This window comes from Syngnathus floridae, chromosome 14 (genome assembly GCF_059516105.1).
Source record: "Syngnathus floridae isolate MCC-2025c chromosome 14, RoL_Sflo_1.0, whole genome shotgun sequence".
Taxonomy (NCBI): domain Eukaryota; kingdom Metazoa; phylum Chordata; class Actinopteri; order Syngnathiformes; family Syngnathidae; genus Syngnathus; species Syngnathus floridae.
This window is the reverse complement of record NC_142426.1, coordinates 10,545,352-10,567,092: the sequence shown is the minus strand read 5'-3', so window position 1 is coordinate 10,567,092 and position 21,741 is coordinate 10,545,352. Positions and strand designations below refer to the sequence as shown.

Sequence of the window (21,741 nt, the reverse complement as noted above, 5' to 3'; positions counted from 1 at the left end):
AACTGGGGTTGAACACAGATGTTTGACTGCTCCCCCCTCCATGAACCACCACTGGCTGGAGGAAGGAGGAAGATGGAGAGAGTGGAGAGGATGAGGAGGAGGTGGGCGAAAGGGAGGAGGAGGTGGAGGAGGATGGCGATGACGAAGAGTACGATGATGAAGAGTAAGAGGTGAGCTGAGACATGGCGGCGGTGGCGGAGGTGAGCGTGAGGCGACGATTCTGATGTTTGCTGCTGCTGCCGCTGCGAGAACCTCTTTGGGCGAGTCTTGGGGTCGCCGGGTCACCGCTAGCGAGGGATGCTTTGCTAGATGAGGGGAGCATACGACTCAAATTCAGAGAAGGGATTAGAGACTTGTGAGGACGCGGGGAGGAGGACACAGATGAGAAACAATCTGGGGAACTTTCTGAGTTTTTAAGCGCTGACGAGCAGGAGGTGGGGTTAAAGCGCGCCTGCTTGGACCTTGGAGTGCCAGGAGAAGACAAACGGGAAGTGCACACGGAGGCTTTGGAAGAAGGGGATGAAAGAAGTAAGTGTTTCTCAAAGGAAGAAGAAAAAGCTGTGGGTGATGAAGCAGAAGAAGAGGAGGAGGAAGAGGAGAAGGTCTGGAGGCTATCGGTGGCATCTGAGCAGTGAGGAGTGGACAGAGAGGCGGAAGATGAAGGGTGTTTCCCAGAATTATGGCACAAGGCTGGGATCTTAGAGGCACGCAAAGCAACGACTGAATGGTTACTATCCCCAGTTGCTTTTATGCCTCTGCTGTCAGCCTGCAAACAGGAATACTGGATGTCAACAAATGTCATCCAATTAAAATGCTGTGTTTTCCCGCATCAGTATGTGTATATCTAGTCATCTGTCCATCTATCTATCTATTCCAGGGGTGTCAAACTCATTTTTTTTCGCGGACCGGATTGTAGTCATAGCTTCTTCCGGGGGGCCATTCTGAGTGTCAACCCAAATAAATGTATGAGCACCTCATATTATATACAGTAAAAGCTACAAAACAAACTGACAAATAACTCGTTTTCAAATCAGACGGGTAAAAACTGGTCAAATATTAGAAAAAAAAAGATATTAAAAGTGAAGACAATTTGCAATTCTAGTAATGAAACACGAATTTGATGCACAATTTGTCTTCGCGGGCCACTTAAAATGATGTGGCGGGCCGTATCTGGCCCCCGGGCCTTGAGTTTGACACCTGTGATCTATCCATTTATATATCTCTGGATGTTTGGTATTTGTGGACACTATATACCCCACAAATGTTTATATTTGGTATTAAAGTAAACCATTTAAAGCTCAAAATAGTTGATATACTGCAGTCTGTCACTGGCAGTTTGTTTGTTATGTAACGTTTGTTTGACTGCATTGACGGTATATGTACAGTAGGTGGCGGCATACACATGCAATAACTAGGATAACATGGGGTTTAAGTTTTAAATCTCTATTTTTATACTAGAAGTGTAGTGATTGGAAGTTGTGTCATGTATATACAGCCTCACACTCCTTGGAAGGTGGCAGCAATGTAGCAAAAGTTGTTTGCCAACTACTAAAAGGCAAAAGAAGTAGATGCTGATAAATAGAGGAAGAATTGCTATGTCCAATGAACATGGAGGATTACAAAAATACACTCTGTAATGTGACGGTAAAAAGTGTATTTTGAATGAGGCATGCCAGAAGGAAGACTTACGGCAAATGAAGTCAGAAAAAAAAGTTATAGCAAGAATTGATATCTTAAGATGGAAGGATTTGGAGAATCATGCAACACATTGAATGCCATAGGAAAATAAATCTCAGTAAATGTATTTTTGGCTATTTCAGGCACTGATTGTACTTTTAATGGGTTAGCAAAAAATGTGTTGTTGGCTGTATGGATACACTTGATATGATTCATAGAAAACTACTGCCATTTGTCTTGTGCTTTTTAGTTTAGCTTTTTTTTTTTTTTGTGAGGCTAAATATTTACCTGGCTCGGTTGCTTGGGGGAAGCCTCTTTTTGCACTTTGGTTGTCTTTTCAGGTGAGCCAGAAGAGTGATGTAACCTGGAGTGAGGTCGCTGAGTACAAGAAGTGGCAGTCTGGAGGAAGATTCATGAACAAAAGTAGACAATTTAACCAAACAGGTATTTTGAATAGAAATTAAGTAATGTCATGAAGTTAAGCAAAGACAAGATGTTATCATAGAAACTCATGATAAAACGAAAGGAAAGAATTTGTACTCAAAAACACCAAATCGTTAAAAGTCCTGTAAAGATTTAGAAGAAAAAAAAAACCCTCACCAGAAATCACAAAATAACATGAATGCACAGAATAAAGAGCCCATCCATCACCAATGAAGCAAAGCAGCTACTGTAAATGTCAGACCTGTTTCTTAGTGGAGGATTTCACACAGTTAGGCGGAGGCTGTGCTTTAACTCGTTTGCTTTGGGGTGAATTTGAGTTCTTGAGGATCTGAGAGGCTGGCCTCTTTGACGGAGTTCCTTCTCTCAGTTGCTTGACCTCATCTGACAGATGAGCTCTGTCAATGGAAGGAGGAGTTTTTATGCTGTCCATGGGGATTTCCAACAGTTTGATTGCCTCCTCTAAATTGCCAATTGGGTGACATGCATTCTTGCACAAGTCTTTTCCGTCCTCTATCGACTTGCCGTTGGATATTGGTTTCACGGTATTGGTTTCAACAGGAAGCGAGCTAATTTGAATGAGAGCGCCTTTGTCGTCTTTATTTTGATGTCGTTCGGTGCTGTGGTTTGTAAACCTGCTTGATTCCTTATTCAGCTTCTTGGGTGCTTTTATTGGGTCTTGGTCAAATATCACTATGTCCTCTTTATGGACTTCCGCTTCAAGATTCTTCTTTCTCGATTTTGAAGACCCTGATCGTATAGCCTGGGTAAATGCTGACAATTTGATTTTGGGTAAATTGAATTTACGGTTACTAGTGTCTGCATTTTTGGGTAATTCTGGTTTAGTTTTGTCTTGATTTTGATCAAATGAGCTTTCTGTATGTTGATTGTGCTGAGAATCTTGATCATGATCTAAAATGTCCATGACGTCTAAGACTTTATTTTCTTCAGACATGTTTTTAGTATCGTCAATTTTCTCCTCTTCCACAATACCCTCTGGAGAAACGATTGGGTCAACATCCTCCTCAAACTCGAAGATGGTTGATAGACGCTTAAAATCTGACTCTAAATCTAAAGGCTCATTCAAGGTGTCGCAGGAATCATTGTCCTCAAAACCTTGGTTCTCATAACACAGTGGTTTCTCTTTTCTGTCTGAGCCCTTCATCTTGTCCAGATCTTGATTTTTACACTTGACTCGAATTTTTGAGATTTGCTGGGCAATCTTACCAGATGGAGGAGGAGGAGGGGGAGGTCCCCCATCATCAACAATATCTGGACTCAAACTACCTCCTTCTTCTTCTGGAAATTGTTCTTTGTCTCTAGATAGCTCCAACTTGACGTCATCTGATTGTGTTTTTGTATCCTGCGTGCTATTTAATAATTGTTGTTTAGAATACTCTGTAGTGTTTTCTTTTTGTAATGTTTTATTACAATTTGGCTTTTCAGTTGGTACTTGTTTGGCATCATTTATATGCATCTGATCAGGTATTGCTGTGTCATTTGATTGTATATCATCTTTTTCCAGAGTGGTGATTGGTGTTGTTGTCACCATTTTATTTTCTGTATATAGGAATTCCTGATTACATCTTAGATCGAAGCTGGAAGTGTCGTCATTATCTGGGCTTGTAATTCCCTCCATTTTCTGTCTATCAATATATTGTGAGGTTACATTTGGAGAATTCTCGCTATTTAAATTTGTTATCGTTCCCTTTTTAAGCATCATTTTCCAGTCCGGTGGCATAGGACCTTTTCGAGATTCATTGACTTCTTGTGGTACAACCATTGAATGGTTATCAAGACAACCATTAGTCGGTCGTAAATGAGGTGCTGATGTGGAGCTAATTGAAAGGTTGTGCTTCTGGCCAGATTTTGAGGATATCTTTAGTTGTCCTTCTACCAGACTTTTTTCAACAAGCCATTTATCATCGCTTGATGTTTCTAGTGTCACCTAAAAAAAAAAAAAAAAAAAGGAAATGGAGATTGAATCATTCATCTCTATTCATATATACTTGTTTTTATGTATATATGTATGTTATTGATATTAGTAATATGTATATAAGAGAAAGCAAGAGAGAGAGCGAGAAAGAGAGAGTGCCAATGTTGGGCTCGCTTTACCGTCCCTTTAAAGCAGACGTACTTCACGACGCTCCGTGTCATACAATTGCAATAGTTCTTCAAAGTTGATGTGAACATTACTGTACAAATATTAGATTGACTTCAATATTTTGAATTTCATGAGCAGAATTTTTCCTCGCCACACTACAGGTTCTCACAAGAGCTTACTGACCAACACGTCCTGTACTTTTTTCAATAATTTATTTTAGTTTTAAATTTGCATTATTATCATTATTATATACCTTAGGCTCAATCTCTTGGCTTAAAGGCTGAACGTTTCCTCTTAGTGTGATTCTGAAATACCTTTGTGAGAGGAAAAGATGTTCAAGTAGAAGGATGAAGGCGACTGGGACAGTTTTTGTGTGAGTGACGGGAGACATCACGGTGTAATAAAGCGTATCAAAATAAACGTGTGAGCTTCAATTGACAAACTCAATGAAATGCACATACCTGAAGTTCTTTCAGGACTCTAGTATTGTCATCTTCCTTATCATCCATATTTTGTGAGGCAATCGCTTGAGTGGTGCCTGAAGGTTTGGGTTTGGGTTTGACCTCCGGTGGTTGTCTCAGAGGTTTGGGTTGAGGAATAACAGATGGTTCCTTCTCACTAACACCCTTCAAAAGATTAAACAGACATAACAGAATTAATTCTTTGTTTCTATAATATAGTACTTGATTAACTTAGCATATCTGCAGTGAGATTTGAAGAGCTTTAAAAAAACAAATGTGAAAACATAAACGGCCCATCCATGACACATATCAGTCTTTCTTCGCTCAAATCTAACAAATTCAAGTTACACCACCTACGCCACATTGTAGACCTGCTTGATCTGGTTTAAGGTTCAGTCTACTTTCTGTCAACAAACTGTTAGGTGCAGGCATGGAAAGGAAAATAACCTTGGTCTTCGGAAACACCCAGGATGGCGCATTTTGCTAAATTCCCAAACATGAGCACAGATTTACCACCGAATTTACTGTCGCCGAAAGTAGAGCCCATAACGGCTTATTGTTTTGTTTAGGTTTTTTACCTTTTGATGTGAGAAGCATCTGTTAAGAAATACAGTTCAAATACAGAAAAAAAACTCTGCAACCACACACCTGTTCTCCACCAGATTCTTTCATGGTAGGAGAGATCACCTCTCCAGTTCTTTCAGTGGTTAGGCCGACAGTGGCTGAATGAGACCTGAGGATATAATGAACAACTTCACAATAGAGGTGACAGTTCATTCACGGTGATAAATACCTTCTTGGGACAACTGGAGGAGACTGGCTACTCCTATCAGGACTCTGTTTCTTTTCCACACTGGAGCGTCTAGGTTTTTCCATTTGTGGACGTGTGCCCCGTTTGGGTCCTGGGGAGGCTGATGGAGAAGCTGATGACGGCAGTTCCACTGTTGCGTGAGAAGCTAAATGCAATCAAGAACTTATTTCATGGCTGAGATATTAGATACGGTATTATAATATATTTTTTCCATTTCATTGTAGATTAATACAGCTGGAACCGTAAGATTAAATTTGTGTTTGAAGTGCAGGACTTTATTAAAAAAAAAAAAATAGTCTTTTGAAATAGATGACCCCCACCCAGAATGTGTGGGTACAAAAAAATTCTTAGAACTATTTTCCTTTTTTAGTAAACGTGTCAAATGCATCATAGAGCCAAGATATTGTTGATCCAAATGTAAAAATAAAAATAATATTTATTACCTGGGGGCTTCACTTCATCACTCTGCCGTGCTGGCTTTTGATGCTGAGTTCCAGACAGCAAGTCTGCAGTAAAGAACCACAAGATTTGTTGACCTAATTTCTGACAAATTCACACAGCTCAAAATTTGCTTTCAACTATTGTGAGCACTTGTGCTACTTCAGGTTATGTGCGTATAATTTTCATATAAATCAAAGTCAACCTTGCGGTGTGTCCAGAGGTTTAGCCATCTCAGTATGAGGATTTATGTCTCCAGAAGCCAAGTCCGAGTGACCCACTTTTGTATCTGATACATTCAGATCAGGAATGGAATTCATCAGAATGGCCTTGGCTTCCTGCAGGACCTGGTTTAAATTTTTGGTGGCGATTGAGGGCTGGTTTGTTTGATGGGTGCTTGGCTGGCTTACACTGCTGGCTTCTTGACTTAGACTTCCTTCCGGAGATTCTCGTTCAGTATTCTGTCAAACAGTCAAGTTATGTTAATCGTCATCATGGAGGCTACATTTTATAATCAAGTTTATTAAGACATTCGGAATAATCAAGGTTAGCAGATGATTAAGAACGTTTTTAATACTTGGTATGTGAACGTTATATTTTTAAAGAAAATTATTTTGTTTAAAAAAAAAATGATGACAATTATACTTGAGATATGAAATTATTATTAAATGTGCAATAACAAACCTATAAAACAAACTTTGCAGTAATTCAGTGTTCATTATTCTAATGTACAGCTTGAGAATTACAGATTGACAACACAAAAAAAACATTAGCGCAACAAAACTGCTCATAAAAAAAAACTAATTAAAAGAATATTTGTGAATACTGTACCATGCACTTCTTGAAATACAAATAAGGAGCTTTACCACTCAAAAAACGGAGATGGTCCAGTAAGAATTATGACAAAAAATGAACTAAAATGTAAACACTCACCTCAATAGGTCTGGCAGTGGTTTTCAAAGAAGTCTTGACTTGGTTTGTTGTGTGATTCTCCTGAGTTGTTTGCGGCATGCTTGATCTGTGAAGTTCATTCGACTGGAGAGGAGTAGGTCTCTTCTGCAGGGCAGGGCTGCCCTCTCTGCTACGAGGGCTTACCTTCACGACACATGATGATATCTGTCACCATATATTCAATCTTCTTATATCATAACATTGGTGTCAAACTTAAGGCCTGGGGGCCAGATACGGCCCATCACATCATTTTATGTGGCCCGCAAAGAAAACAGTGTTCACACCTCAGAATGTAGACCATGTACCTTGGCCACAGTTGGTAGATCTCTTCCATGGGTGAAGTTCAGTGGTGGGCTATGCTGGTGGGCCTGGATTACAGTGACTTGAGTCGTTTTAACTCTGCGTGCTGTGGCTGGGGAGGCTGAGGCTGCATAGTTGAGCTCAGGCTGAGCTAAAGCAGATGATGGAATGGGTTGAGGGCTCCTGACTGAAGATCGAGGCTGTGGTTGTGGGGAGGACTGAGGACTCTGGGTCGGCAGGGGCTCAACTTGGGTGCCTTTAGATGGGGAAGTTGATTCCGAGACACATCTGTTAACAATAAATGTAACATTTTACACTTTGAATGTGGTAACAGCAAATATAATGGGAAACAGTACAATACCTGCGAAGAGAGCTGAGAGCTTCAGTTAGGGCTTTGACTCTTTTTAACATCCAGTCCATTTTATGAGGCTCCTCCTTCAGAAAACGAACTGCATCTATCTCCAGTCTAAGCACGGAACGCATTTTTACCTGCAGTTCTGGAAACTCCCCTGTAGGGAAAAAAAACCCAGATAACTCATCATTGCAACCAGTACTGCTTATTTTCTGAAATCTCAGCTCATCAGTGAAACGAAAAGATGGATGGATTTACATTACAGCCATTAACCTTTAAGGATGGCCAGAGTCTCCCCCACTCTGCGCAGGTTCATCGCACCCTCTTCCACATCTTTTAGAGTGATTGGCAACTGGCCAGGGAGTGATACCGTGTTTTTTTGCAAATGGTTGACATAATCTTCTAGTTCACTGAGAAATGGAGATAAAAAAAAAAAAACAGTTGGAAATATACAGTACACTGGCACATGCTGTAGCCAGTCGAGACTACTTTTCTAAATGCCACTATGTCATTTTTACTGACTTATATTTCTTGTTTGGGGACTGTTGTCATATCATGGCAAATCATTTTCTATTGTCCTGACTCTCCTATGAAGTATGTTACTTCACATTTTCTTTCTGCCTGGATTGGTAGGGCATTGTGACATGTTTGCCATCTAAGATGAGCTTTAGCTGTGCTCTTAAAGCATTGGGTGTCAAGTCTGAGTGTGTGTAGGAATAAATTTCTAAAAGACTAAATAATCACTTCGGAAACAATAAAATAAAGGAAAAAAAAATGCTATTACCGACGCATGTACTGTAAAATAAATTTCATTAAAATTTGAACAGCTTCCTTTTTCCATAACGACAAGAAGTTACATTTGACTAAAAACCTTCAATAAGTGTGTTTTATTGTACTACTTGTTGAAACAATATTGTTTTAACGCGTAGTGACCAAAATATCACCTAAGCTGTTGGAGTATTTTCTCTTCTGTAGCAATATATTGAATCCTCTCCTCTTCCATCTCAGCTCTTCGTCCACATGTTCTCTCCTCAGACTGAACCAGGCGATCACACAACAACACGACCAGCTCCTGACCAGCCGTGTGCAACATGGACTTCATGGTTTGCTGTTGTGATATCTGTGATAGAACAGTGACAGGTTCATCGTAAGGCTGAATTCATCGTGAATACTGGTAATACACGACCCAGGACGGACAGTTACCTGTAGGTGTCTGAGTTGATTTAATTGTAGTCGTAGTTCAGACACACTACTCTTAACTTGCAGCAAGTGCTGCTGCATCTCATTATCAGTGGTTGGGGCCTGAAGAGCTAAGATGGCAGAGTTGATCACATCAGCTACAGTATTTGTTGCCTGTGGCTCAGGTGGAGCTGTTGAAAACCAAAGAGACAATATTGAAATTATGTCAAATGTCACAAATGCAGCTATTTGATTTAAAAATGAATAAAGCAGTACTTTTACTGTACAACGATACCTTGACGTTTGAATAAAAATTGCATATTTGCATTGGACATCGAAAAATCAAAATCATAAAAGAGCCCTTCATTTTATTTTCTGATTATCCTAATCTTGTGATGGAAAGATGGATTGGACTCAGCAAGACAGGTATTAGAAGATGCTAAACTCAAAATTAGACCTGCGTCACAGAATGAATAGTCTGATTGTAATGAGGATTAAGTAGATTATCAAAAACTCACCAGGGTGACTTTTCCCAGTGCTTCCACTGCAAATACATATGTACATAGTTAGTATAAATATATTACTTTTTATTTATTGTATACACACACACACATGCACGCACACCGCACACACAGACACAACTACAGACCTGACCGAGCCTTTATCTCTTGGAAGATCTCCTCCCACAGACAACGCTTGGTGAACCAGCCCTGCTAGACTGGCTATTTGCGCCTCCATTGCCTTCATTCTCTCACTGAAAAACAATATTTTTTAGAAATAAAAGTTAATATATTTTTCCTAGGTAGTTAACTGAATTAAATAGAACCCCCCAGAAGATGGGGTTCTTGAAAATCCACATCTGTGTTCACCTTTGAGCCTCAAAGGCAGTCATGTGACCCTGAATCAGCATTTCTGGTTGTCCCAGTGGGTTGTCCATAAACACAGATGAAGTGGATGATGATGAACCACTCCCTCTGCTTCTGTTTATAACCCCCACTGTAGCTCCATTATTTTCTCGCCGCAGGGATCGACGAATTGGGGACATTCGCTCAGGTGAGACCAGGCCCACGCCTCCAATGATCTGTCCCTCATTCATTCTGACTTCATTTAATCTGTGCGGGGAGGGAGGCGGGGTTGCTAATTGAGGAAGTTGGCTCTCACCAAATTTCCTACTTTTTTGTCTGTAAGAGGCAACAAAACAAGTGAGCAACACACATCGGTGAATGAATGCACCTCCGAAACAAACTCAACAAATTTGATTTTTATCTCTGTACCACTCTTTACAAAAAAAGGAACTTGTAATTCAAATTTCTTAATTCTGCATACCTGTGCAGGGATTCCATCTGGTACTCCGTGATGTCACCATATCCCATCAGAGGCTTGACGGATGCACGGTACTGCTGTAAGCCCGCAGGAATCCCAGCGACTCCAGCATCTACCATTTCTCCAGCATGGGACAAAGAACCGCTACACTGGGAAGAGGCAAAACTGCTCCTCCCTCCGTCCTGTAGGGATGAGCAGTAGGAGTCTGGGTAATGGGGGCCTCCCTCCCCATGCAACACCAGGGCCATGTTCTTGCAGCTGCCACCATCTTCATCTAAGGCACATAACAATACTAGACTTGTAAACGTCTCCATATGTCGAAAACATCACAGAGTAGACATTGGATCAATTTAGCGTTCGAGAAACGTGTGTATGTGGATTTGCTCATCTATCGATTTGCGTATCCATTTATTTTACCAGGCTTGACATCTCTCCTCTCTAATATGGCACTGCTGCTGGTGCATAAACTGCTGGATCGTCCTGTGCCTGATAGCCGGTCTCGGGGCAATGTGGTGCTGCCTGCATCCTTCACTCCCACTAAGCCTTGTGTGTTCCTTCCACTGTAGGCCATCCTGGATGGAGAAGAGGGCATGGAACGCACCATGGGCGGCGACATGGAGCCTTGCAAGCTCTGTAGGGTGCCACGACTGGACGATGACAGTCTGTGGACTGGACTGTGGCTACCATAGAGTACTTCTTTGGAGAGCTGCCAAAACAAAATGGTATGAAATCTTTCTAGACATAACACGAAAAGGAACTAGAATACTACTATCAAAATTGGAGTTTATAAATGAAGCTTGCTTTTCCAAACCCAATGTTTCAAATTTGGTCGAGATAAGTTGCTATTTAAAGTCTCCCTCAAATAGAGGAAATGATTTCATGTTAGCTTGGCTACATCTAAAGCAATTTATCTCCTTTTGCTCTATTAATCTTCTGAACGGGCAATTAAATGCCACTGTACAAATTTAACCCAACAGCACACAATAATTGAGTCAATTGCATTTGGCACTTGCTCATTCCTATTCATTTCACCATTAACTTAAATGATGGCGGCATGAAAGCTGAAAAATATCTGTAAAATTAGTAGCAGAATTTTTAGATTAAAGTTTGGGTCACTGCCCAAGTCATTTGGAATTTTGTTTTATTTGCGGACAAAGGAGGAGGAAGTTAAAAAAAGACGGTATATAGTTTGGGAAACTGACAGGGAGGCTGCTTTCTTTCAGTATCTTATCTGACAGACAAGTTGGCGTCAAAAGCTTGGAAGCCACAATTACAAAGAATTAGACCCCCTTTCTGACAGAAATTCTCAGTAATCCCAACAACTGGCTCCAAGTGATAGTGTATAATTGAGCATTTTGTAAACATTTATAATTCAGCAGCCCCAAGGACATGAAAGATGAATAAAAAGTAGCTTATCCTCTCAGAGTTAATGTGGGAGGCTCAAAAAAAAAAATTAACTTTCATTGACCCCATTTTTTTCATGTTATGTGGACTCATTAGATGCAAATGTGCGTGGTTGGTAAGCCTTTTAACAGACCCTTTAACTAAACTCACACTATTGGAAATCATACTCAACCTGTTACACCCGTTTTTGCATGTGCAAATCTTTTAATCACTTGGAGTAACAGTGTTGTTAAATAGTTTTGAAATCTTATCACAGCTTCATGATACTTTCGATTGTTGAATAAACATTAATTGTGAACGAGTCAGTATGGAGTGACTCACCCTTCCTTCTGTGTTGGTAGGCCGAGTGTGGCGGTTGAAAACATGTGATGGATCTTTATGATAAACCTTCAGACAGGAGTGGGATGTAATATTTCTGAAAGTAGATAACACAAGATGTGACATGCCTGAAGAAACAAGGGTGCAAGTTTACAGAGCTGGATTTGTGGTGCAGCAGTTTCCGCCTTCAAATCTTATTTTGCCTGACAAGGATAAAACGAGACAAAAAAAAATACACCCCGTACACAAATATCAATGAGATGTTTCTGAGATGCTTCTAATTGTGCTAGGCAGTATCTTGATCTTCTTACCTGATGTCCTCCAGGTCAAAGTAAACATTGCGACGTGTGTCTTTGATGTAAATGGCCATATTGGGAGATTGAAGCTTCTTCATGGTGAGTTGCTGAGGAAAAGCGGTGACGAAGAGAGCCCGCAGGGTATCCTCACTGTTGATCTCTACCGGCATCCGTATCTGTTTTGTCTCATCTCCATATTGTAGGTACAGCACACCTGGACAGGGAAGTATTCAAAGTCCTTGAACAACCAAAATCAACACAGTTCACAAAAAAAAAATCAATTTATAAATATTTTCTGACATGTTTTTTACATTATGTGAAGGAATGCAGTCATTTGTGTATTGACGTACCAACTGACTCTCTTGCCTGACTGCTCGACCGTCCGATCGGTAGACTCGATCGGGCTTTACAACCCCTTGAGAAAGGAACTGTCATGGTCAGTGACTCTGCATCAGACATGTTCTCTGCAGCCAACAGACCTTCACAGATGGTGCTTTCAGGAGGTCGAGGGCTTCTTAACTAGATGGAAAACAAGCATGCGGTAAACACAATGAGAAAATTCTATATAATTTAATTGTTCCTATATTTTAAAAAGAGTGGCAAGAACAGGTACAAACATGAACTGATCATAATCTAGTGCTGCGAGCGCTTACTTTAAAAAGACATTATGTAATCAAGCAGGTATTTTCAAAACAGCTAAATTGTGCCGTGCTTTCAGTTTTGCCGTACCTTCAAGGCAAGGCCCGCATCCCAGCTGGAAACAGCTGAAAACTAAAAATTAATTCTCCAATACACGTGATGAATGAACAAATGCAAAACACAAGTAAATTTCTGCATTAGATCCGTAACTGTGAGGAAATAAATTAAATACCTGCCAAGACACTTTTAAATCAAATGCAAGACAGCTGTCACATGGAATTACTCAAACAATTGTGATTATGTGTTTGGGCTTGAAGCCCAGACTGCCATGTTTAATTTACTGGCTAAAGTGAGTTGTGTTGGGACGTATAACTGTTGAGATCGAGCACGCCTTCTCAGAAACAAACATTTGAGGAAAGGGCGTCAGATCAAACTTTACTAAAAAAAATATATGCATGGGGTAAGGTCACATTTACCAGTCTCGAAAACAAAAAATCACTACAATAAACTTGGATATTTATTTTACTTCAATAACGAACAAAAATAAAAACATTTCTACTTTTTTTTTTAAAATACATTTGTTTCCAGCAATCCACTGTTTACCTCAAGAAAGATCTCAAGAAAACACGACAATCATCACTAATCCACGGAATTAGATTGCCAATAAAATGACATGTAAATAGGGTCCCTCATCCCTTCACTGCATTCTTCTTTATTGTGCCCAACCATAGCTCTGCCCTAAAGCAGTTTACTGCTCGGTAGATTTGTACCCTCATTTTACAAATGCGAGTGCCCATTTGATGTGTGCTGTAAACATGTGCACGTAAACAAACCGTTCATAGCCACGGCTCGTACATTACTAGCTTGACTTAAACTTCCTTTATTTACTTAAAAGTAGAAGGGTATTTGTGTGTAATTGGCACACAATATAGAAGATAATGTATCACTATTATTTGATGAAAAGGGTGCACATGGACATTTACTGAGTTTTTCAGATTTTTGCTCATGTACTTAATACTAATGCTAAGAAAAGAAGTAATAACATCAACTACTTCTGGAAAGCTAGCTTTCTTTCCTTTTGATCTAGAAAATAATTACTTGAGCTATTTTTTTTTTATGCAGACAAACGTAATTCTTAGGACTACACCACTAGGACGAATACTTTGAATTGACAATATATAAAAAAATTATACCAATATTATATGCAAGCAAATAAAGAAACCCACATTAATGGGGGGGGAAACACTGATGGAATAACTTGGGATGTCACAAGAAAGGAACAATCAAGCAAGAAGGAATGAAAGATAAAGCAACTGACACATATGACCTCAGGTAAAAAATGACCTTCTTGGGCTCATACTAACAGCCTGATGTTGACTCACTACAAATAAACAAAGTTCAAAACAAACATCTAAACCTCAAGACATTGAGACAGTTGGTACATACTTTAACATCGTTACCACAAGTTAATATTAAGACGTGGAGAAGAGAAGTAATTAGCAAGGCAAAATGCCTGAGCCACATTTATGCATGCAAAAAACAAATCAAACTTGTTGTCAGCTCATTTTACACATCCTTCAGGTAAACCTGTCATGCTAGCCAAACAAAGCAAGTTTGTCAAAACTCTCTGGAAGACAGCAAATCAAACACATAATATCTGATTCTAACAACTTACCTAACGACAGATATGACGTCACTTCCAATTGTTAGCAGTCAGGTAACTCTAGCATAAAATCCCCCAAATTCTTCCCTTGGTTTTGAATGCACTGGAGTCTTAAACTGTGGATGTATGTTTGCAGTGTGTGTCCAAAATCCGATGGGCTGACAAACCCCACCTCTTCTTTGTGACAACAAAACTCCACCTCGGCAAATAATGCTGGCTGTACCAGTTCGACTAGCAGCACAACTGTCGTATTTCACGTTATGGCACGACAAGACTCAGTCATGCATGTGTCAAACTCAAGGCCCGGGGGCCGGATACGGCCCGCCACATCATTTCATGTGGCCCGCGAAAACAAATTGTGCAAAATATTCGTGCGTTATAACTAGAATTGCAGATTGTCTTCACTTTTAATATCTATTTTTTTAAATATTTGACCAGGTTTTACTCATCTGATTTGAAAACGAGTTATTTGTTTTGTAGCTTTTACTGTATATAATATGAGGTGCTCATACATTTATTTAATGGCCCTCCGAAAGAAACTATGACTACAATGCGGCCCGCAAAAAAAATGTTTGACACCCCTGCAGTACTGGAAGGAAGTCTTAAGATTTCAGCAGCAACATACGCACACATTCTCGTGCACACAAACACACACAAACACACGCATGGACACACGTGCACGAAAACGTGCACTCGCACACACAGCATAGTAAGTCTATCATACTAATCACAGGGCACAAATAGACAAACATTCACAATGACATTCACACTTATGAACAATTTAGAGCACAGGTCATCATGTAACCTGCGGTCTTGTTCTGTGCATAAGTCACCATGTCACCTGCAGCCTCGTTCTAAACATAGCGTAGGCCTAATAATTTCACTTTTCAGAAGAGTGTATAAAACTTTGCATTTAAGTCAAGTACTGCCCAGTGTCAAAACGTTTGGTGACTCTTATGCATGTCTTTAGAATGTGGGAGGAGTTTCCTAATTCTACCTTATTGCTATTTCCAGACCAGTAGTTTTACTTTTGAATAAGCAATAGCAGAAAGTCGCCACTAGTCGGCAGTAGTGAGCAACATCACTAAACAACATTCACTCAAGGTGCACGCTACATAACAATAGTTAACCATGTTAATGTTTGAACTAATAACTAAATAATTCTTCGGGTTAATGAATCAACTCTGTACCTGGTCTCTCATGCGTTCCTGATGTCCCAAGATGATGGCAGCATGGTGTGGATATTTCTGTCTGAGGTGATCCAGGAACACTTCCTTCTTTCTCTCCACTTCAGAGTGCTGCATCAGAAGGCTCTCTATCTCACTGTCCCTACTGTTGGCAGCATGGCTTCGGGGTAAAGTGCTAGGTGAGCGTGGAGATCCATCCGGGTCGCACAGAAGGTTGTTGTTCGTGTGATGTTTCTTCGGGAGCTGATGCTCAGTTTTTCTGTCCACGGTGGAAGAGGAGGCGGGAATAGACACTGCATGGTCTAGAGTTGATGGAATGCAGAGACAGAGAGGAATGAAGAACAGAAGAGATAAATTGTAACTCTGACTGAGGAAAAAAAAGAGTAAACTACAATGACATTTTTGTTTGATGCATCAAGGTGGTATCAAGGTTACTTGAAACTTTATTTAGGGAAGTTATTACAAAGTGGAAGAAGCCAGGAGACTGCCACTTTAATATTTTTGTGATGAAATGAGTAACACACAGTTTCCCCCAAACGCTCAGGCTTTGACAAGACTGTCCTTTTCACACCTTTCCACTGAGTTTAGAAAACGGCACTGAAAATCCAGGGCAAGATGCTGAGGAAAGGGAATAAGTATGCACATTGCTCCGTAAGTAATCCCGAAATGTTACTCCTCTTCTCCAAATGATCCCTGAAGGTTTAAATCCCTCGATACCACGTCATGCCATGCATGTAGCCTACATAAATATCTGCTGATGTGGGGTGGATTGAACAGAAGGTTCCATTGCTGATTTTAAGTATCTCCCATTAAGCCCTGGAAGCACCACTCAGAAGTTTGTAAATAAAGGCCGGGACTGTGATTTGGACTCTTTGGGCTCAAAGACTTGATCATAGATGGAACTTGCTGTTGGATTTGTATAAAAGCCCAAATTATTGATCAGAAGCCGTTTCTGCTAATTGGTTAACTGGACTTATTTAGGATATTTTTTCCCCAAAGGAGATAAGCTGTTCTAGTTTCCAGAAAAGCAAAACAGACCAAACGAACCTTAATCTTGGTCTTAATTCGTTCTCGGTGAATGTGTTCTTTCATTACACACTTAATCGCTTTAACACACTTATAATGCACTAAATGTCTTTTAATTTAATTTAGCTAAAATCTGAAATGTATGATTGTAGACAAGCAATGAATGTGCAAACCATAAAGGTTAATACCAATAAAAAAAATGAAAATAAATCAAGCGTAAACTGATGGCTTTGAATTTCTAGTGCACACATTCCTCTGCAAAAACACACATGTGGGCTATAGTGACATTTGAACGAGAAATTCAGGCCCAGCAGTGTTTGATGCACTCAACAGAGACTACTCATGACTGCCTTGTCACGTTCAGTCCTTTGCTGGAAAGGTCACATAGTGAGATCTTGTCTTAATGTTGTCACTTCAGCTTCTTATGTCCTCGATTCAACCGCACAGTCTCACACCACATCAATTTCACTGTAATCCCAAAAATGAATTATGTAATGCAATCTGTAATAATGGGACATTGCATCGCCATCTTATTCAACCAATACGAACGGAATGGAAACAGCAAACTAAATATAAAGAAAGTGATAAGACAAGGAAGACCTGGACAAGACATCAATCGCAAAGAACGTACAAACAACCAATCACATATCACATTCAACCTATTGACTGACAATTCCGAGTCTTGAATTAGGCTACAACAATTAACAGCGCACAATTAAACAATACATACAATTAACAACAATACAATTAAGGATTTTTCAAAGGAGCTGGAGGAGAGTTAATTGAGAGCTGCACATTTGGCAGAGCATATGTACATGTGCAAGACCTTAGCAAACACTTTTGTCTCATCGGATTGGCCCACGTCCTTACCAGTAAAGTATCCGTATGATTTTTCATGAAGATGAAAATCTGAGGTGACAAAGGATTGTTTACAATCTTGATGCTACATGTACAATCACAATTGCCCACCCCATTCCTCTTGCTTCCTCCTCCTTAATCCTTGACAAAGTAGATCTGATTGATCTAGTTCAGTGGAGCCCCGCAGGGGAATTGTATTTTTTTTTCTTCTTTTTTTACTGTGCAGGGCAGCACTGTGTGGATATGTGGCTAATAATTTGGACAGCCACTCCATCAATTGTCCAATTAGACTATTTTGGTACTAAACCCAAAAAGGGTAGTCAGTATGTATTTCTTTGATTCCTCATTGGACCACAACATTTGGTCCGGACAAATTTTCTGTCACTTCCTCTCTTTCATTTTCAGCCTGGAACATACTGAAGTATCTTTTTGAAGGGAACACATACGGACACTACACATACCACCAAAACAGTTTTTGGTAGATTGGCGCTCAGCTGGCATGACAGTCCACGAAACAGCCTTGTTCCCAATTCACCTGATTTGATGACAGAAAGTAGTCTGCGCTTTATTAATGCAGATGCATCATCATTTTAAAACGGGGCCAATGATTTAGTTGGACTTATTTGTAAATTTGGTAGACACGCTATGCCTCACTGGGTGTTCCAAAGTGACATGCAAGTTAACATGGTAGAGTGTGTATCAACTCATCATTATATCATCTCATAACTCCAGAAAAAAGTTATAACAATTTTGGAGAAAGGAGGAAAGGCTTTTCCATATTCGGAGAACTCTACTCAAGCATCTCGTCACTGCTGCGTGTAACATTTTGTGTTGAATGTATTACAATTTCAGTTCAATTCGATTCGGATTTATTGTCATTGTATTAAGTGCAACAAAAAGTGCAAACTATTCAGTGCAAAGAGGGGAAAAAAATGAATCCTGACCATTCAGACTGAGGTCGTTTTGCAAAAAATAATATTAATTAATTAGTAATATTACATTAAAAAAATAAAAAAATGATCTGGGTCACATTTGCCTGCCATGTGGATCGAGTTAAATCGTGAGTGGTGGATGTCATTGTATTTTATTCATAAATATGACACTAACATAGGACAATCCATCAGAAACATGAATTGAACGGATTTTAAGCGTCATCATTGTAAAAAAAGAACCCCTGACACGATTGTGTGTGTGTTTGTGTGGGGACAGCTACTCAGGTTTGCATTTCGACCGCCCTGATTTTTATGCAAATGAAGGACAGCACATGGCTTGGTTGTGGCCCACAAGGGCACATAAAGGCGCAAACGCCCAACTCGACACAAAGTCTAGAAAAATGTCTGCAAAAAAAAAATCTAATCAATCACCTGTTTATGTTCTACCTGTACATTATACAATTGTAATTGAAATTAATTGGAATATTCCAAATGCCCACATCACCCAAACAGTGACCTAATAAAGTCATCGTAACTAGTGAACCCTGGGAGATGTCATGCATAAATTCAAATCTTTAATCACTCTTGACTTCATCTGCAAAATCGTGCACGTAGCAACACATTAGCATATGACTTATATGTTATCTAATTAGTGTATAACATGCTGCTGGAGTAGTCTATTTGTGCACCCAAACAAACCTCCACCGCTACACAACCACACATGCAAATAGACACGCACAGATTGCTCTGGGGTGTTTGACTCATGGGCGCGTGTTTTGGAGTTACATTCGCTGACTGCTTCAAGAAGACTAGGAATGGGTTGGAAAAAGGCGATGTAAAACCTTTAACGTGTAGAAATGCTCACATGTCGGTGAGAGACAAATTCTTCTGATTCCTGTGCAAATGCAGATGCAATGCATGATATAGCATCTACCGTATATTTTAGACAATAAGCCGCACCTTTATATAAGGCGCACCAGCTAAAATTATGGAAAAATCCTGTTTTGTTTATATATAAGTCACTCTGGACTACAAGCTGCACTTGTTTTAAATGACAAAAAATTGTGCCAATTGTATTGTGAGAAATACACACAGGTAACAGGTATTTGTGGCCCCTGGACTTTAGGCCCCACCCCTTGTCAATAATTGAAAACACTATTTTCTTGGACCTCTGTTCAGTTATGGGAGCTTAGAATTCTCAAGAATTTTCTGCCCATTACAGTGACCAATTTGTTGGTTTTATATATATATTCATATTTAATATTTATATTTTTATATAAAGACATTCTTTGAAATGCATTTCTGACTGAAGTGAACTCTTGAAGCTCAAGCTGGTACAACTTAAAATACAAAATAAAATAGACTTTTTACTTTGTAAAATACAATACAAAGTACAACTTAAAATACAGTGAATACACATACAATCGTGACTTGCCCTATATCGGCTGACACATTTTGCTGCGTTATATTAATTTGTATTTACCAGCTTACCTTCATTGCAGTACTTCTTTGTAGGCTCAGGGGCTTTGTCTTCACTCTCAACTTTTGCTGCTCCGATGTGTCCTTGTCCTGCGCCAGAGGCTTTGCTTTGGTGCTGGCTCTGTGCTGGTAAGGGTCTTTGGACCAAGTTTCCCTCACTGCCTGCTCTCATCAGCCTTTCTCCGATGCGCAGCATGCAAGAGCGGTTACCTTGGAGGTCCTTTCTTGAATTGCAGTTCTGGACTCCAGGTCGACCCAGACGGGATGAGGATTTGGACATCTTACCCACAGGGTTGTGGAAAGTACTCGTCGTTCTTTTTTCCTATCTAGGGCTTTTCTTAGACTGACTTTAGAGTAGAGCTATACTTTCTTGTACTTTTTCCCCCATCTCCTCCTGTTTTCTAATTTCTGTTTTGATCAGATTGCAAATTGATGAATAATTGTGGCTGTTGGCTTCCTTCCGAGCATGGTCTCCGACTGCCTGCTCCCAATGAGTCTAAACTCCTTTGGGAGAGATCTGCGTCTTCCTACACTCTGTCTCCCTCTTTCTCAGTCATCTCCTGCTCCCTCTCTCCCGTCTTTATTGCTTTTAATCTTTTCCCCCTTTAATCCCCCTCCTGCATTCTCACTCTCTCTCTTTCGCTCTCTCTCTCTTCCTCCTTTCTCACGCTCCCTTATCATATTCAGGCTATGTTGGCAGTTTACTTGACACAATAAATCCATCCTGATGTCTCTATATTCACATCGTACAAGAAACAAATTATTTTTGTCTTATCTTATTATTGTTTTCAGCGAACCTACTCAGTAAAAACTACCTTGTGATTATTTCCACTGGGCAAGCTTGGTGTTATCCCCTGCAGCCTTTGCAGAAGATGCTGTTTGCCACTTGTTCATTGAGGCAGAAGATCAGTGAGATGCATGTTTGCATGAGAGTTTTTCTGGATTGAATTGGCCTCCTGTCAGAAACAAAATTGTTATAATGCCAGAGCTAAACCGTATTAACACTAGTAATGTTAACAAGCAAACATGACATAATGTTAACAAGCAAACATGATACAAAAAAAAATCTTGTTCACGTAATAAACATTAGCTATGGTGTTTGTATTGATCTATTCTCAGTTGGAATCAATATTTCAAAGACTTGAATCTGAAAGAATCAATTTGCGAAGTATTATCGTCCTTGATAGTAAACTAAAAGTGGCTTCTATGAGATGAGAATTTTTAAAATGATAATCCATACATTTCAAAATGTGTGAGATACAAAATTCAAATGAAACTTGTGCATGGAGTTTACTTTTATTTTTGGTATTCATTTACCCAGATTTTGATCCAGCAGAATGCAAATTGGTCTGAAGCCTTTGATATATTAAAAGTTAAATACAACTGAAGGACTTGCTGAGTGGTGTCTCTGTGGTTTTCTCTTTTCTTTGGTCAATTTTGGAAAAAATAAAAAAATATTTTAACGCCCTTGAGTGTAGTCAAGGTATGTTGTCAAAGCCGTTGTAATGCCAAATGGACACTAGAGGGAGACAAGATCAAATTTATGAGGAAAGGCGCCGAGTGGAACTGAGGCTTGTAGGAAGTTATTTTCATAAAATAACCGTTTGACTGTCCGTCTGCCAGCCCTCCTTGCGCTCTGCCCACCCCCCCCTTCACCCTTGCCTAGCCCCCCCCCCCCCCCCCCTCTCTCTATCTGGCTAAGCTATGGTGCCATTAGAATTGTTCTTGACCACAGATGGTCTATTGTTCTCTGACAGTGGGGTCTGAACATACATTGCCCACCCAACTCTGGATCACAATAATAATAATAAACAGTAAACAAAAACAAATACTCATGCAATATAATATAGACATAATTAATTGCAGAGAAGATTTTAAAAAATGCAATTGGATTGCAAAATT

At 39.8% G+C, this 21,741-nt stretch overlaps 1 protein-coding gene and 1 long non-coding RNA gene across 4 annotated transcripts; one reads left to right on the top strand and one right to left on the bottom strand.

The window, feature by feature from the left end:
• Positions 1-144: 144 nt before the first annotated feature.
• Positions 145-20,427, bottom strand: LOC148387701 (uncharacterized). 3 transcript variants are annotated; one of them, XM_088395674.1, is made up of 24 exons: positions 19,852-20,427; positions 15,548-15,846; positions 12,406-12,574; positions 12,071-12,269; positions 11,763-11,856; positions 10,455-10,743; positions 10,041-10,311; positions 9,584-9,895; positions 9,364-9,468; positions 9,233-9,258; positions 8,739-8,905; positions 8,480-8,655; positions 7,809-7,945; positions 7,545-7,692; positions 7,189-7,471; positions 6,866-7,027; positions 6,138-6,393; positions 5,938-6,000; positions 5,477-5,624; positions 5,332-5,416; positions 4,684-4,848; positions 2,363-4,066; positions 1,966-2,076; positions 145-305 (listed from the first exon to the last, which is right to left on the bottom strand). In XM_088395674.1, the coding sequence occupies exons 1-24, from the start codon at positions 20,117-20,119 to the stop codon at positions 288-290; spliced, it is 5,655 nt and encodes a 1,884-aa protein (XP_088251800.1). In that variant the 5' UTR covers positions 20,120-20,427; the 3' UTR covers positions 145-287. The 3 variants fall into 3 exon arrangements, with proteins under 3 accessions (XP_088251800.1, XP_088251799.1, XP_088251801.1); XM_088395673.1 differs by having other exon boundaries at positions 5,477-5,639; positions 19,852-20,426; XM_088395675.1 differs by lacking the exons at positions 15,548-15,846; positions 19,852-20,427 and adding an exon at positions 14,370-14,537 and having other exon boundaries at positions 5,477-5,639.
• On the top strand, positions 16,078-21,063 carry LOC148387700 (uncharacterized). Its single transcript, XR_015862475.1, has 4 exons — positions 16,078-16,195; positions 19,876-19,968; positions 20,033-20,131; positions 20,632-21,063. It is a non-coding gene; the product is annotated as an uncharacterized LOC148387700 (long non-coding RNA).
• The last annotated feature ends 678 nt before the right edge of the window (positions 21,064-21,741 follow it).